The sequence below is a fragment of the Watersipora subatra genome, chromosome 10 (genome assembly GCF_963576615.1).
Source record: "Watersipora subatra chromosome 10, tzWatSuba1.1, whole genome shotgun sequence".
Classification (NCBI taxonomy): Eukaryota; Metazoa; Bryozoa; class Gymnolaemata; order Cheilostomatida; family Watersiporidae; genus Watersipora; species Watersipora subatra.
Window position 1 is genome coordinate 6,022,453 of NC_088717.1, and position 16,480 is coordinate 6,038,932.

General features: G+C 35.9%; 1 protein-coding gene across 1 annotated transcript; it reads left to right on the plus strand.

The window, feature by feature from the left end:
• The first annotated feature begins 673 nt into the window (after window positions 1-673).
• LOC137405979 (short coiled-coil protein B-like) lies at window positions 674-8,844 on the plus strand. Its single transcript, XM_068092469.1, has 4 exons — window positions 674-737; window positions 5,568-5,663; window positions 5,813-5,899; window positions 7,870-8,844. Exons 2-4 carry the CDS (start codon window positions 5,627-5,629, stop codon window positions 8,010-8,012), a joined length of 267 nt encoding a protein of 88 aa, XP_067948570.1. The 5' UTR covers window positions 674-737; window positions 5,568-5,626; the 3' UTR covers window positions 8,013-8,844.
• Window positions 8,845-16,480: the final 7,636 nt, after the last annotated feature.

A 16,480-nucleotide genomic window follows, 5' to 3' on the forward strand; every position in this document is an offset into this window, starting at 1 on the left:
TCTCAATGATTAGCAATTTTTGAGCAATTTCGCATTGAATGCTCTCTTCTTCCAATATCAACCATCTGTTTGAATACTGTTTGGCTGTCTCATATTGAAGTTTAGTCACTCTGACTAGGGTTTCATTCACAGACTAATCAAGACAGTGAAACAAGCGGTCTTGCTGCATCCTTGGCATGGGTTAAGGAATGCTGAGAATTGACTCACTTAATCTCAAATAAAAGCATTTATTAATTTTTGAGATTATAAAATAGTTTTCTTTGTCTGATATGTAAGGTTTTCAAACCAAACTTGGAGTTGCCCCCTCCCATTTCGAAAATGCTCTCTAGCTCAGAAATGTGCAAACACATAGGTGTAGAAACATAATTGAATTCAGCATAAATTTCTGACTATAAAACATCTTAGTTTGAGTAGCCCACCCTCCGAAGGAAAAAGCTGAAAGATAAGTTTATGTTCCTGTTGTACTATCAGGTGTTTGTAGGCGACAACACTCATGCTCTACGGACGAACTTTTATACAAAAAACTGTATTATTAGTCAGGCTGTTTGAAAACTCCCGCCACTTCTAGTGTGCGCGTCTTTCATTTGTACGGGTTATGAAAAAGCGAAATCGTGATGTCCCATAGCCCTAGTACTTTTTATTTTTGGGGAAATCGTAAAACCTTGAACTAAATCAAGTCCGAGGCTTTAGTTCCGTAAAAGAAGTACATGTACATTGTATTATCGTAGTTCTGCTAGGTATTTATTATGTTTTTCTCATGTTTGTATTCAAAGTATTTTGAGTTTGGTATAATTTACTATTAGCTATTAGAACTATCAGGCATGGGTGTTAAGTCTGTAGATTAACAACTGACTGTCAATGTAGCTCGGACGAATCGTTCAGGAGAGTCTTTCGCGCTATCATCTAGTTAACACAGTATACTGTAGAGGTCTAAGATATTTTTCGTGATAATGATGAACTCTTTATTGATTAAAAATTATACAAAAACAGAAAAATACTCCTTTTTGCGGGCCAAGATGAAATGTTATTATTTGAGAGTGTATAAATACAATCTACAGAGTAATTGTTCCTGTACAGACTTTTACAGTGTTATAATGGTATAAAATTTACAGAATGATACTTGAAAATAAAGATTGTAGGAGTATTAGATTGGCAATTTTTGAGGTTTATATTCTATCATCTGGATTGAGTGTTGTTAGAACATCAGTCTCTTCGTGAGATTAAGGAACGAGATGACTGATTTCCAGTTTCCTGTGGAGGGGTTAGAATTGGCTCAGGCGACATCATAGTCTGCACAGAGGTTCATGTAGTAATTCGCTGTTTCTTCTTCTATCAAACATGTTCATATCGGGGTGTATGTTAGATTTAACCTGTATTGGAAGGAAAGGAGCTTGCTATGACCAGTTGGTAGGTCACACAGCGCCCCAACATCCTTTTCATAAACTGCTGTTTTTTTTATATATTAACTAGCTGCATTACCCGTCTACAGCAGCAGATTCACGGGCAGCATAAGGTGTATTGAGAGTTGGCTTTCATACCGTAAAACAACTCCAAATATGCAGTTACATCTCCCTCTCTCCATCTCTCCCGCTTTCCCCTCTCTCCCTCTCTCTGTCTCTCCCCTCTCTCTCCCCTCTCTCTCCCTCCCTCTTTCCCTCTCTCTCTCTCTCCCCCCTCTCCTCATTACTCCCCCTCTCTCTCTCCTTCTCTCCCTCTTTCCCCCTCTCTCCCTCTCTCCGTCTCTCCCCCTCCCTCTTCCCCCTCTCTCCCTCTCTCTCTCCCCCCTCTTCTCCTCGCTCTCTCTCTCCCTCTCTCTCTCCCCCCTCTCCTCCTCGCTCTCCCTCCCTCTCCCCTTCTCTCCCTCTCTCTCCCCTCTCCCTCCCTCTTCTCTCTCTCCCTCTCTCTCCCCCTCTCTCTCTCCCCCTCTCCTCGCTCTCCCTCTCTCTCCCCTTCTCTCCCTCCCTCTTCCCCCTCTCTCTCCCTCTCTCTCTCCCTCTCTCTCCTCCTCGCTCTCTCTCTCCCCTCTCCCTCCCTCTTCTCCCTCTCTCTCTCCCCCTCTCTCTCCCCCCCCTCTCTTCCTCGCTCTCCCTCTCTCTCCCAATCTCTCCCTCCCTCTCTCCCCCCTCTCCTCCTCGCTCTCCCTCTCTCTCTCTTTCTCTCCCTTAGTTCAACGCAACACTTGCGGATAGACAACATTTTTGGTTTTTCTGTCGGGCGTATGAAGAAACAGTTTTCGGCGTGTGCCTACTTTTGAGCAGGCGACGTATAGCTGGTCATGGCTGATGCAGGGTGACAGTAAGTCGATAGCAGCTGCTCTCTTTCTTTTCACAATAGCGTATCGCAACCCTCGGAGTACTCGTGAAAGTTCTGTAATAGTAAGTTACAGTAGGCCTACTCAGAGCTGGAAAAAATTAGTAACTCGGCTGCTAGAGGAAATGAACATGACCCACTATCACGAACAGTTGCAAATCCAACGTTATTAAGTAACAGAGATGTGGCAATTCATAGACAATACAACGTCGTATAAGAAACACTTACCTTTTTGATGTAGAAATTTAGTAGGTGAGAAATGCGTTTTTCCAGTGGCTCCAAGAAACAAACGTTTACGTGACCTTCTCGGTACACGTTGGCAGTAAATATTAATTTCATGTAAATAACTACTCGTTAATTTATTTTATTTAATGAATAGTACATTTGTATAGCTGTATAGACACCTTTGTATAGGCCGCAGAACTCAGGAAAGGTGCTTTTCAACACGGCAGAAAATTTGCCGTTTGAAAAGCATGCTAACCGGGGATTTCGGTTAATGCGCCCGAGCGGTGAAAGAAAAACAACAGAATCGCCACACCTTTATATAAGCCGTTTGGCTCAAATCGTCAGAGAAAAGTAGCGGCTAATAGTCCATATTACGAAATTACGATAATTAGTACTCATATTAATTCGGTTGGCTTCGTTCGACCGAATGGAAAAAGAAAGACCGCTCTATAATTTATTTACCGTTACTACACATATTAATTCGTTCGCTTCGTATGACCGAAATTCGTACGACGATAAAAGGAAAGACCGCTCTATAAGGCGGACAATCAATCTATCAGACAGACAACGATTGCCGTTTATATAGTAGATGACATGTTCAGTTTTTACTTATCAAAATCTGATTTTTGCAGGTAATATTTTTATACAACTGATCATTTAACCTATTTTAACGTTTTAGGGTAAGTCGCAATCTGGATGCAGTGACCCTTAAATAAAACATGTTTGTAATGTTAATTAAGAGTATTGTATTATGAAATGTATTTTATACTATGCAGCTGAATGTGTGTGCAGTTTCTTCCATTTCTGTTAATAATCATTGTGGTATGGCTTGAAGAAATTTTTTTCCTTTAATGACTGTTGGTTAACTGATTAAACCATCCAACAAATTTCAAGCTATCTCAACGAAGCTGTGAAGGCATCATAATAATAGTGAAGCTCTCAGATTTTACTATTACTTATAAAATGTAACAAAAAAGTGCACTACTATTCCACTAATAGTCTCTTTGGAAAAAGTTACTAGAATTTGCACCGTTTATGAGCACCTGTTAGATAAGAGTAAATGAATACACCTACAAAAAAGGTTTGTACAGTAGTGGACACTCGACACTTTGACAGGCAGGTGTCACTGATTTCCAAAAAAAAACCAAAACCTAACGTGTAAACATAACTTCGGGTAACGGAGCGATCCAGATAAAGTGCTTGTTTGCTTCACTAAATTTTGACTTTTCAAATTTGGTCACTAGATTAATGATGATGGTTTTGAGTAATGCCGGCTTATGGTCTGTATAAAAAGAATAAATGAGCAGAATGCGTAGATGGATCTCTTTAGAGGCCAAAGTTTTGGGGAATAAGGAGGCTTAACTTCAGTGCTTTGTCATTCTAGCGCTAGCAGCTTGTGCAGGTGTTATGTTGGAGATGAAGGCCAAGGTTAGAATTGACGGTGTTATTAGTGATATCAACAAACCTGCCAAGCTTACGCCTGAGTCCAAGAGGTTGATTGAAAAGACTTCACAATATGATTTAGTGCTAGGTTGTGGTTTTTCAAGCATGGTTGTTTGATATAGAAAGAAACAAACGTACACAGAAAAAATTTTTGGGAGAAGTATATTATTGGAAACATGGTCCAGGACTGGAGCTATATGGCATCACAATGAATTCCGATGTAGAAGAATGATTTCTACTAGCTGTTGGTTACATAACCAATTTGCTCAAGAGGATATGCCCTATTGTGGATTACTTGGCAATTATGTTCAAAGTAACCCAGACTGTGAGGCAGCTATGTGTCATGCCTGATTAGAAGATAGAAGTTGGTCTAGGAGTAAAATGTGCCTTCTAAATCTAAAAAAGGCATACCTTAAAATTCACGTAGATCTCGAATTAAAAAAATCAAAGCAATGTAATACAATGGGAAAATCTATGTGGTTGAGTGAACGGTTTTTGGGTTTAATGTCATTGCATGATAATGTCGAAGGTCATAGACAAGGTTATACATCACTACATATGTAGATGCATCACTACATACATGCATCACTACATAGATGCATTACTACATATATGCACCACCACATAAATGCATCAATACATAGATGCATCACTACATAGATGCATTACTACATAGATACATCACTACATATATGCACCACAACATAAATGCATCAATACATAGATGCATCACTACATAGTTGCATTACTACATAGATGCCTTTAGATCTGAGTTTTTACTGCCAGCTAGCAACATCAAGCTGTTCAAAAATCTTGGTGATACTGTGGGTTTGGGTATCCTCCGTTGTCAGAGACAGAGGTGTTTTAAGAGTTGATTCCAAATTAAATTTACCAAGTCGTAATGATTTTTGACAAAAAATACTGTTTTATGCAATTTTTTGGCGCAATTTTATAATGTGCTGACGAGACAGCCTTGTTGAACATTTAGACTATCACTGTATTTCCATGCTTCGAATGGGTTCGGAGTTGCTTCCACTCTGAATCATAGAAACGGTAAAATTCAAACATATTCGATGCCATTTCGCTTCACAGAATTTGTGTGGAAGCATTTTTGTGAGACTACTATTTAGCATCATAAAAGCGCTCACTGCTGATGGAATCGATATACTCAGTTAAGCTCTTCTCAGTAGAGGTAAGTTGTCAGTACGACCATCAATTGCGATCAGGTGTCCTGGCTTAGTTAGTGCAATTAGGTGACTACACTCAAATTAAAAAGTGGAGTTTTGAGGATGCATCATGACCCTTGGACAGATCCATTTAGTGCAAATCTGAATCGTTGAAATAGTAGGGTGCGAATTTGTAGGCCATGGGCATCTGCAAACCCATGTGAAGTATGAAACCACAATGTACGTGTATTAGTGGCATTGTCTATATAAATGCTCATGTCGGCTAATTGGAACTAACATCAGTATTAACTCTTCCATATTCAGGTATCTTTACTTAGAAAATGAAGACTATTGTTATTCGAACATTATACATCCATAGTTAACATCCATAGTTAACATCCATAGTTGTGTTAATGTTTGCAGGTCTTGCATCAAGACCAGATAAGTCTTCCAAAGATTCAATTTGAACTTTTAATACTGCTATGTCGTCAGAGGGTGTTCTTCATATTGATGAAGCAGGTTCGTTTTAGGAAAGTTGTTCATTCTGAGTTATATATTTACTAATTTACTAACGTTATTAGATATCCTAAAATACCTCAGATTAGAAAGAGTAGGTGCAGTATCCATGCTCTGCTGTCTGGTTATTATTAATTAGTCTTACTCCTTAGGCCCGGCAACTGCATCCGATGAAGATGTCCTTGAGGAAAAGCAGCGCTTAATTACCCAGATCTTGGGCTTACAGAACACCCTTGATGGTAGGTTAACTCTTTGAAGTCAGAAAGCCATATCCTGCGGCTTTCTGACACTACGCAGTTCCTTTGCTTGTTGCATGGCAACCACTAACAGTACCTAAATAGTTTTTAGCTGTGTTTTCTATACAAAGTTCTCTACAAGATACACCCCTATTTGAAATCTTATATCAGCAAATTAAATTGTTTTATCATTTTTCCAAAATTGGCAACCAAAAATGAAGGCTAAATTGTCCGAGCCAAGTATCCGGTTTAATTTTTCTTATTGTTATGAAATGAGTAACACAATCCACATGAATTTTGTTATGTGAAATCACCAGGAGTTTTAGATTCTACTGCAACTAATCAAAAGGGTTTTAGCAAACTTTTTGATTTCCCCCATCTGACTGGTAAGTTACCCTTACCCGGCTATCGTTTTTGACAAGCGCTTTTAGTTTCGAAAGTTTCTAAGTAAGTAATAGGTCTAGAAACAATTTTTTTTGAATAAGTATAAAAATAGCCCGAGTCAACACTTTTATTTTGTACAAACTTACAAAGAACCTTCCCACTCTAAGCTTCAAAGAATACAAAAGAGCATTAATAACACAACTTCTGCATTCCTACTCATAATTTACTCGTAAGGTGCAAAATGTAAGCGTGTCCTCTTTAGGGCAACATAATAAAGCTACTAAGGTGACAAGGTTTCAGTGTTTACTACGATGTGCATGGCTAACATGAGAGGCCACAAAACATGTGCAACATTACATGTATTTTCTTGTTGTTACAGCCAATAATCCCTGCATCTTAGAGGCGATTTAAAAATGATCTCTCTAACCATTTTTTCCCCATTATTATGGAATGGAAGAATTCAGTAAAGCTAGCTATTTTATATATCATTAGCAAGGAGATTTTGTGCTGAAGATGATGCAACATTCAGTTTAAGAAATTTCAATTATTTCTTAAGTATTGAAAGGTTACCGTATATATAGCCATGGCGGTTGACTTTTAAAATTTCGTTTGAAAATTAAATCTGACTCTAAAGGATTAATAGTTCTCTTCATAAATAATCATAACCATCAAGCAACTGAATATTTACGTGTTGAATTGGTTATCTATCTGGGTAATGTTATGACATGCTGGTTATGTTGAGTATTAGTGTGAAAAAATGTATCAACATATTGTTACTGGAAAACTAACTATTTCACTTTTTATTACAATAGAAAATAAAGTCCAAATTTTTGGTGATGTTATTAAGAATTCAAAGCTTTTGTCAGATGTCTATATGGGTATTGTAATATCCAATAATCAGACTCCCTTGACACTTTTCATAAGCATAAAGGCTTTTCTCACACTAATTATGCACATCTAGTTGTTTTTGAATGGCTATTCTCATCTTGTTAAAAGACTGACCTCAACCTTAGTGTTAGTAATTGAATACTAAGGGACAAATTGTTCATCATCGAGCAGTTGCACTCTTGTTAGATGAAAGCAAGATGTTCAATCGCTGGACAGTACTACGAACCACTTGATTCAAATCTTGGACTTTTTTCTTTATTCGTTTGATGCCTTTTGAATATATCATTTGTACAATGTAGCCTCTGTCACTGGTTTATAGGAAACACCACCAGTGCTTGACCCTCTCATTCTTGTTCCTTTACTACAAGCTCTGTGTGATGGTTAATGAATGAGAAAATGCCACCTGCTTCTATGTCTTGTTGGAGGGTTTTCCTAATTCTTGTTGCTTGTGTGTTACTGGCTTGACTACAGTTAACCATACCATTCAGTCTGGCTGTATTTTTCCGCATGTGCGATTGTAGCTTTATTATTGAATGTCTTCATTTTGCTGCGCGAGTGTAGTTGTCTTCTTCCATTCGTGCAGTCGCCTTTGTAATGAATGTTTTACTAGGTGAGCTCCTAGTGGTCACTTATATCTTTTGTATGTGTCAGGGGATACGGTTATCTTGTTCAATTTGACACGTGGCTGTGGCCTTTTGTAGCATTGTCAAGCAAGGTAGACACAGTTAAGGAGAAGAACATCAAGTTGAAGTCTGAAAACCAGGTGCTTGGCACGTATATCGAGAAACTCATGTCAACCTGCAGTGTCTTTCAAAAAACCGACCCTCCCACTCAGTTCCATTAACCAGTAGAGTATATAAATGTGTAAAATTTCTCATATGAAAATGACATATTTTGATATTTTATCTCGTAAGCATATCGTCTCACACGTAGTGTGACTGCTCAACATTCCATGTTAGGATGGAAGGCAAATGCGAGCTGAGAGAAAACCTTTGAACCTTTTATAAGTATTACATATCACGTTTATCATGTATTGTTTAATAGCATTCAACTTTTGTGCTGCAGCTAATCTAGCTTGTTTTCCTGTCACCCTATGGGCAGTATGTACTGTTGTATGTTTAATATCAGGATGTTTGCAAGATTCCAAGTCAGCATTCGGCTGTCTGTGGTTGTTACGGTGCTGACCAACTGTAGGTTTAGCACGCCTCTGAATTACTTTCTTTTGCACTCACAAACCACGCTTTTAGCCCAGCATTTAATTCATTCCGTCTTCATTATTCCTAAGCTTGTGCATTCAAAACTTGTCACATTTATTTGTTGCTACTATTTTATAAATTGTAAGCTTTGTTTTGGAAACATGCAGCATCCTATGATAAGCATCTACTTTTGTTAACATACGTAGATATCATTATTAACCTTGAGAGTTAATACAGTTAACTTTATGTGGTTAACAAATATAGCTGCTATTTTCAACCTAATCATACAGTTCAATGGTTACGGTTATGACGGGTGTTTGATAATTATTGAACTATTGCGTAGGCTATCGGCCTGCCTTTTCCTTCTGACATGGATTGTGAATAGGTCATTTGCTAGTATGTATCATAGCTAGCAATATTTACACACTCCATAGCTTACAACGCTTTGATCTTGAGATAATCTCATCAAATACAAAGAGATAATCGATAGAGTGTACTTGATTTATTCTCTCACAGCATGTCTCTGACTACTTGTAGCCCGCAGCTACATGAGTGGCCTTGCTTGCTTTGTCAGCTCCTGGCCATTGATTATAGACTTGATTGTAGAGGTTTACTAGCACTCGCTGACATTGTCATCAGATACGGTCTGCCATGGCTTTGTAATACATAAGTGAATGGTGATCCACAAAGGACATGTTTTTATCCATTTGAGAATAGCTGGTCTTTGGCTTTCTGATTGATACGTAATGATTAATATATATTTTCCTTCTGGTTTATAGATTGAAAGGTGTTATATATGAACATGTATAGGAATATGTATAGTATATATAGTTGTAGTAAGTAATTACTTTAAAGGTAATCACTCAAGTAAAGTTAATTAAGAGTGCTCAAGTATGAAATAATCAATAAATAATTTAGATAACATGTTATACTTATCTTTCATCTGCTGTCAGTTTCAAGAATATGTAGTTTGTTTTATGTATAATTATATATATTTGCATATATATATTTGTATATATATACCGTAGAACCTCTGTTTGAACGCTATGTCGCTCCATTTTTCAAAACCTTCCTTTATACTGGCGGTCAAATAGAGGTGGCTGTCAAATAGAGGTGGCGTTGTTTTTTTTCAAATGGCTCGTCAGAATTTTGGGAAGACAAATATAGCCCTGTAACGGGCTAAGCGAATGTTGCCTATATTTGGCCTGCTCCTTTGGGTGGAGCGACGTTAACTCTTTTGGATACCATAAATCTGCTAACATACCTCCAACTTGTCAAGATCTCTTAATATGCATTGGGAAGCCGAGAAAAATTTTAAACAGTTGGCATCTGTTGCTTGCAATTAACCAGTGATGATATAGCTTGTGTCCTGCTTTGAAATTTGTTGAAGCTTCTAAATTTGAAGATTCTAAATTTAAAAACATTTTTATTTTATATTTAACAATGTTGCATAAAAGCTCATTGCACTCATTGAGACGTGTGATACAATTTGCAGTCAAAACTAGCATTTTATGTGCAATATAAAAGGCGTTATGAGCCTCGATCCATCGTAAGATCAGATTACCTCAATGATGCTATCAAATAATATGCTATAAATCTGCAAATTTATAAGTTATATAACAATAATCTATCAAATGCTACAAATATATATTCATGAACAAGATTATTCTATTGGTTTTATCCAATTACCTTACCGTGTTATTTACTCTCTTAATTGTAAGGTCAGGGTTATTTTGACAATACCAGAAAGTCAACTATTAGCTTGAGTGTCAAGTTTTAACTATTGGTCTCTCATGTTTCAGTTCGTAGAACAAGTTGTTCCCACAGATCATGCTAATGATAATAATCAGGAGAGATGAATAAATGCGATTGGTTGCCACTGGCAGCTGCCTGAATGGTAGATTAGTGTTGATCTGTTTCCGACTAAATCAGATGTAATGAACTATGGCCAGTTTAACTTAGTCTCCTATATGACACTCAGAACACTACTGGCTTTACTTCGGATCAACTGTGAGTAAGAACGTTCTTGTGTTAGCTCTCTGTTTATACTATATATATAGGATTACTTTTCAACTTATAACACTAGTTATGTAATGTATTTTAATATTTCTTAAAAAACTGAGTTTCAAAGAATTTTTTTAAATAGACATCAACATGCATATGTATCTATATATATATATATATATATATATATATATATATATGTGTCTATGTATGTATCTAGCTAACTTTGTTATTGATATTACAGTTGTCTGTCCGTCTGCACACTTTTTCTGTACAAAGCACAGGGAATAAATATTAGCACAATTATTCTGCGCCTTCAGGTGTCTGATTAGCTCAGTTGGTTAGAGTGTCAGTCTAATAAGCTGATTGTTATGGGTTTGAGCCCCATACCAGCTAACATTTCAGCCGTCTCAGTAATTGCATGCACAGAATTGTGTGATTGTGTGAAAAGCTGGCACATTTATAACAACTGCTATTGTAACGCAAAGTTAAAAAAACACTGATGTCTGCACTGCACTTTATCATTTCTGACAATTTTTATTCAAAAGTCACCATTTATTACTGACAAATCTATAAGTTCTCTTAAACGAATCTCAAATGAAGCTGATTCTATACAGAAGGAAATACAATGAAAATTGTAATTTTTCCAATGAGAACAACTGACTTCATTGAATCAAATATACGCAAACTATTTCTCATTTGTCAATTGCAAAGGCTTTTGGTAAGAGAGCTGTAGCTATCATTTAACATAACCAAACTTCCAGAAAAATACTTATGATAATCCTTTTCTGTTTTAATTGTAATTATACACAAGATGAATGATAACTAAGTTATGATAGTTAGAATTTTATCATTCAGCTTGTTGTTTATGGCTGCTCACACATTATAATAGTGATAATCAATATTTTTTAACATGCAAAAAGTTAAATGACTGTTTTGTTAAAAAAATACTTTTACCTGCTATGCATGCAGGACTAAACTATTTGTTCTGAGTAATTGTGGACAGGAAGATGTTGGAGTTCAAGAGCAGCAAAGGCAGCAGGTTCACTGCATCACAGATGATATCCACAGCAATTGCGACGGGCGTAGTCTGTATGATAGCATTTACCTGCTATGCCTGGCTCATATCTAACAAAGTTAACCACCTCAGAGAACAAGTACGACAACTCCAATCCAATCAGATCAACTCTACAGTAAGTAGTTTACAGTAAACACCTCGATTAACATTTAACTGTTCAGGTTAAAGACAGCTTTGCTTCCAAGCTCTTGTATTACTCACAGTCTGAAGTTATCATAACAGAATGTACCATTTGATTGCAAAAATTCGTTTTGCATCACAAGTAAGTTCTTGACTATTAAAGATCATTTATCTCGAAAACTACATTCAGAGAGAATAATGGTCGGTTTATTCAAAATGAGGTTAGACACGACTGTTTATCTTAGCAACAGCAATTGCTAAGATAGACAATTGAAAATGCTGTCAACATTTAAACTCTACAACCAAAACTATATAATCTTGAAGTGCGGTAGTGGCTATACATGATACATGTAGCCTGGCTTCCATTAAAACAATCTCCCCGAAGTAGTCTTACGATTTTAGTCTATTCTGAAATACCATGCTTTAGTAGTAAAATAACAGGCCATACCAGATAACAAAGTTAATTAAGGATTTGAAATCACATTTATGATATATTAAACTAAGCTCATTTGTATGCTGTGTGAGGCTGGACCACTTCATGCAATTCCTCCTTTCATGATAGAGTTTGTACTCTAGTCACTGGCTTTATGGAGTTGTTATCTCATATCTGTTACCAAGGAGTTATGTTAGACACACTACAAGATTTGCTGGAAAGGATTTTCTGCTCTGGTTGACAAAATTAATATCAAACTTGTTGTCTGGCTATTTGTCACAGACCATCAAGCGTAGAAGGCAGAGTTAGTCTCTCACCAGCACTCAAGTGTTTACTTGTCGTTGCTTCTGGTTTCCCACTGAGGATGTATTGTCATGGTTTATATCTGCTACTCTAATGCAATAATTGAATAATAAAATAAAATTTAGAGCTTTATTAAAAAACTTGATTAAACATATTTGCTTATAACAACTAAAAGTTCTATGCATCTGAGTAAACCATAGCCATATCGGAGTTGTCTACTTTTTTGGTGAAATGTCTTAAGCTCCTGATTAATTAGTTGTTTAATTATTCCAAGCCTTGTCTGAGGTATGCTAGTCTGGCATAAGTAAATTTAGTTAATTGTGTTTAATGTACAGGCATTTATACTTAATGTTTGGTTATCGTTTATATTTTTAAATTGTGATTGCTATATTTCATTATATTTATCATATTATTATAAGAGTTATGTAGGATGAAATATTTAGGAAAAAGATAGCAGTTTACTAAATGTATTTATATCTAGTTAGATTAAAATTTTAGAAATGCAATACAAAAATAAGAATGCTCTACGTATGAATGGTCTTGGAAAAGCGTTTAACTTGGTTCTACATTATGCTTTTCTTCATTTAGCCTTATTTATTTACTTAAAAATCTTTTATAATTTATTTATACATGTATATATAATTAGATTATATATATATACAATGTATATATATTATTGTATCTATTATTATATCTATTATATATATATATATATGATTTCATCTGCACGCCAAGCCATAAGCTCAACTGTATGTTTGTGTATACAGATGTATTTGTGCGTATGTACATGTATATATGTATACAGTATATATACATGTATATACATTTATGTATACATACATGCATATACATGTATGTATACATGTATGTATACATGTATTTGCACATATGTATATACTCAATTTTTAAACAATATAAAACATTTATATGTATGAGGCAAAAAGGTTGACTCCTGACTGCACTATTTTACAGCTCATGGCAGAGGAACTGAGAAACCGAAGGGGGCTGGCTGACACTGTCATGTATGATTTTACCTTACTTTTCTCTGCCTTGTGATATCAGAATAGAATCATGCCTCATCATCCTCATTTTAATATGCTAATGTGGTGCAGTAACCTAACAGCGATATTGATACGTTGCTTATGTTCTGCTGTCTCAGACTGCTGTTTCACTATTAAACAAATATTGCTAGCTATATACCGTATCAGATTTGTCATGTACTGACTCATCTTTAGGTGGAATTCTCACAAGTGACCTAAAGGTCAAGGTTGTCTTGTAAGAACAAATAAGCCTAAACATCTAATTGAAAGTGTTAACAAAAGTTACTCATTTATGTCTTCTTGCATTTGTGTTAGTGCTATTGCTCGATCCTGAAATCGCTGTCAAGTCTTGAAAAACTACTTACTGTTTATTACATAATACACTTGTCTATAGTATTTCTGGAATAATTTATACTCATTGTATTTGTATTCAATAATGAGCCATCTGTAGAATCAACTATCATTTATTATGTCTTGACATCGATCTTCACAACTGTTGAAATTGGATCCGATGTCGTCCACAAACAGCCAATCAACAGTTGCAATCATCGGTGTCAAAATTCAACGTGTTGAAAGTCCATCGCATCGTTGCTAGCAACAATTGTGTTGGCAACTCATCGCAAAATGACGTCATCGCATCCCATCGTTGCGGACTATCGCATCGCTAATCGTCGATTTGAGCGATACTGTGCTTGGGCCTTTAACCTCCAATTTTAGTCAATCTTTGGCATTAGTTACTATTAAAATATCATTGTTTAGTGCTTTTCTCACAATCGGTTTATACTAGTATCTGTGACCAAATGCTTTGATCAAGAGGCAGGCAAAACTGAACAATTATATATTACTGTATAAGAATCTTGTTTATATAAGCATCGAATGTCATCTCATTAACGTGAGGAACTGTACTCGTTCTCTGGTCAGATAACTTTTTCTCTGGTCAGATAACTCTTTCTCTGGACAGATAACTTTTTCTCTGGTCAGATAACTCTTTCTCTGGACAGATAACTCGTTCTCTGGTCAGATAACTCTTTCTCTGGTCAGATAACTCTTTCTCTGGTCAGATAACTCGTTCTCTGGTCAGATAACTCGTTCTCTGGTCAGATAACTCTTTCTCTGGACAGATAACTTTTTCTCTGGTCAGATAACTCTTTCTCTGGTCAGATAACTCTTTCTCTGGTCAGATAACTCTTTCTCTGGACAGATAACTCCTTCTCTGGTCAGATAACTCTTTCTCTGGTCAGATAACTCTTTCTCTGGTCAGATAACTCTTTCTCTGGACAGATAACTCTCTCTCTCTCTCTCTCTCTGGACAGATAATGCTTGGCTGTAAATAAAAGAGATGTAGAGTTGTCTGTCGGTGCTTCAAGACTAGAGAGTTGAAGTCTCAATAATTTTTTATTCCACCGTTTCAAATAGTGTTGTGTGTCTGTAGAAACGGTGTATCAGCCACAAGCTACAACAGGGGGGCACCTGTTACAGACTGTCAGTGCTGTCAAAACTGCAGAATTACACAGACTTCTGGATCAGCAGGTAGAATTGCATCTTAGAAATTTGAACCATTTTAAATATTTAAAATGTATATTTAGCAAAACAAATAGTATTTTCATCTTTTATTGTATAAAAGTTATACAAATAGAACATTTCCAACCTTCTATATTGGTATTCATGTATAATCACTATATCTCGGCATAAGCAATATATCCTAATGCATTCAGTATACATAGTATACAAATCTTTACTATAATAAGAACTGTCTTTTGATGCCACAATTTGAGGTTGGGAGCAGGATTCATACTTGTGATATTCAGCTTAGTATATTGACACTGTAACACCTGCGCTAATTGTCAACCTTCCAGTCTTTTAAGTAGTTGTGAGCATTCTTACTCAATATAATTGGGCAGGTACTTATTCTCTGTGCTTTATCAGCAAACCTGACAATCTCTCACACTAGACTGTACAGTCATACCTCTACACGCGAGCTTAATGCATTCTTGGACTGAGCTCATATGTCAATTTACTCGCATCTCAAGTTATTACTTTCTATACGAAATGACTAAATACAAATTATTCCGTTACCATGCTATGAAAAAACTACATAAAACAAGATATTACGTTGTAAAAATGTGTTTCAACTGTTGCAATTTAGTACATACGTTAAAAAAGTAACTAATACTTATTTAGTTGTTAAAATCTGCAATGTAACATTGATATGATCACTGATGTAAGTTTTTACTTTTGAGACAGATGTAACGGCAGTCTGAGAAAGACTTGAGCGCAACGTGTCTGGTACACTAAACTCTTGTAGCACTATGTAATAAAAACCTTGAATTTAATTTTGTCGCTCTAATTTTTTATTGTTTTCAGTTTAATGATTTTTGTCTCGCGTTCACTATAACTTTTACACCTTGTTAGCCAACCTTTTACAAACTTTTTTCAAACTGATTCAAGAAAAAAGGCCGAGTGTTGCCATTCTCGAATGTGGCCTCTCGCATGCTTGGCCATGTAGTGGCCTTCGACAACGAGCTCGTCTGCTCATGTCTCAAGAAAGAAACGAGTTCAAAACGCTGCTCGTATCTCAATTTTCTCATATGTTGGGGCACTCGTATGTCGAGGTATGACTAGTATATAATAGCATATAATAAAAATATGGTATAAATGATATAAGATATAATAACTGATATGAGAGAAATTTAAAAAAAATAAATTGGTATTTTATAAATTATATAGTATGATGATTTCATGCATACTACAATTATTATAGAAATAAAATCAAAAACACAAAATAATAAAATTTAGTAAAGTGCTACTTAGGCATTTTCACAGACAAAGAAATATAGACTAGTTGAAAATATTTTGTAATTTATTGTTTGTTGGTCAAGTCCAGGCCAAATAAAAGTTTTTAACATATAGGCTAACAAACATCTACTAGATATTTATATAATTTTGTTTACCAAAGGACAGGAAATTCTGATAATTAATTGTTTTGGTAAAGGATAAAATTACAGGTGCCTCTTTTTGTGCCAGAATCTAGGGAAAAATGGGAGAGCCTTGTTTAATTGGAAAAAGAGCAAGATTGCATGTCTTTGTAAACTTATTTGTAATTAAATATTGTATCATATAGTGTTTATATAAATCATT

Bases quoted from the DNA above. Each gene is read 5' to 3' on its own strand.
- LOC137405979 (XM_068092469.1), top strand. From the start codon at position 5,627: ATGTCGTCAGAGGGTGTTCTTCATATTGATGAAGCAG. The intron at 5,664-5,812 runs GTTCGTTTTAGG...CTTACTCCTTAG, and splicing joins TCTTCATATTGATGAAGCAG to GCCCGGCAACTGCATCCGAT. The intron at 5,900-7,869 runs GTAGGTTAACTC...GGCCTTTTGTAG, and splicing joins CTTACAGAACACCCTTGATG to CATTGTCAAGCAAGGTAGAC.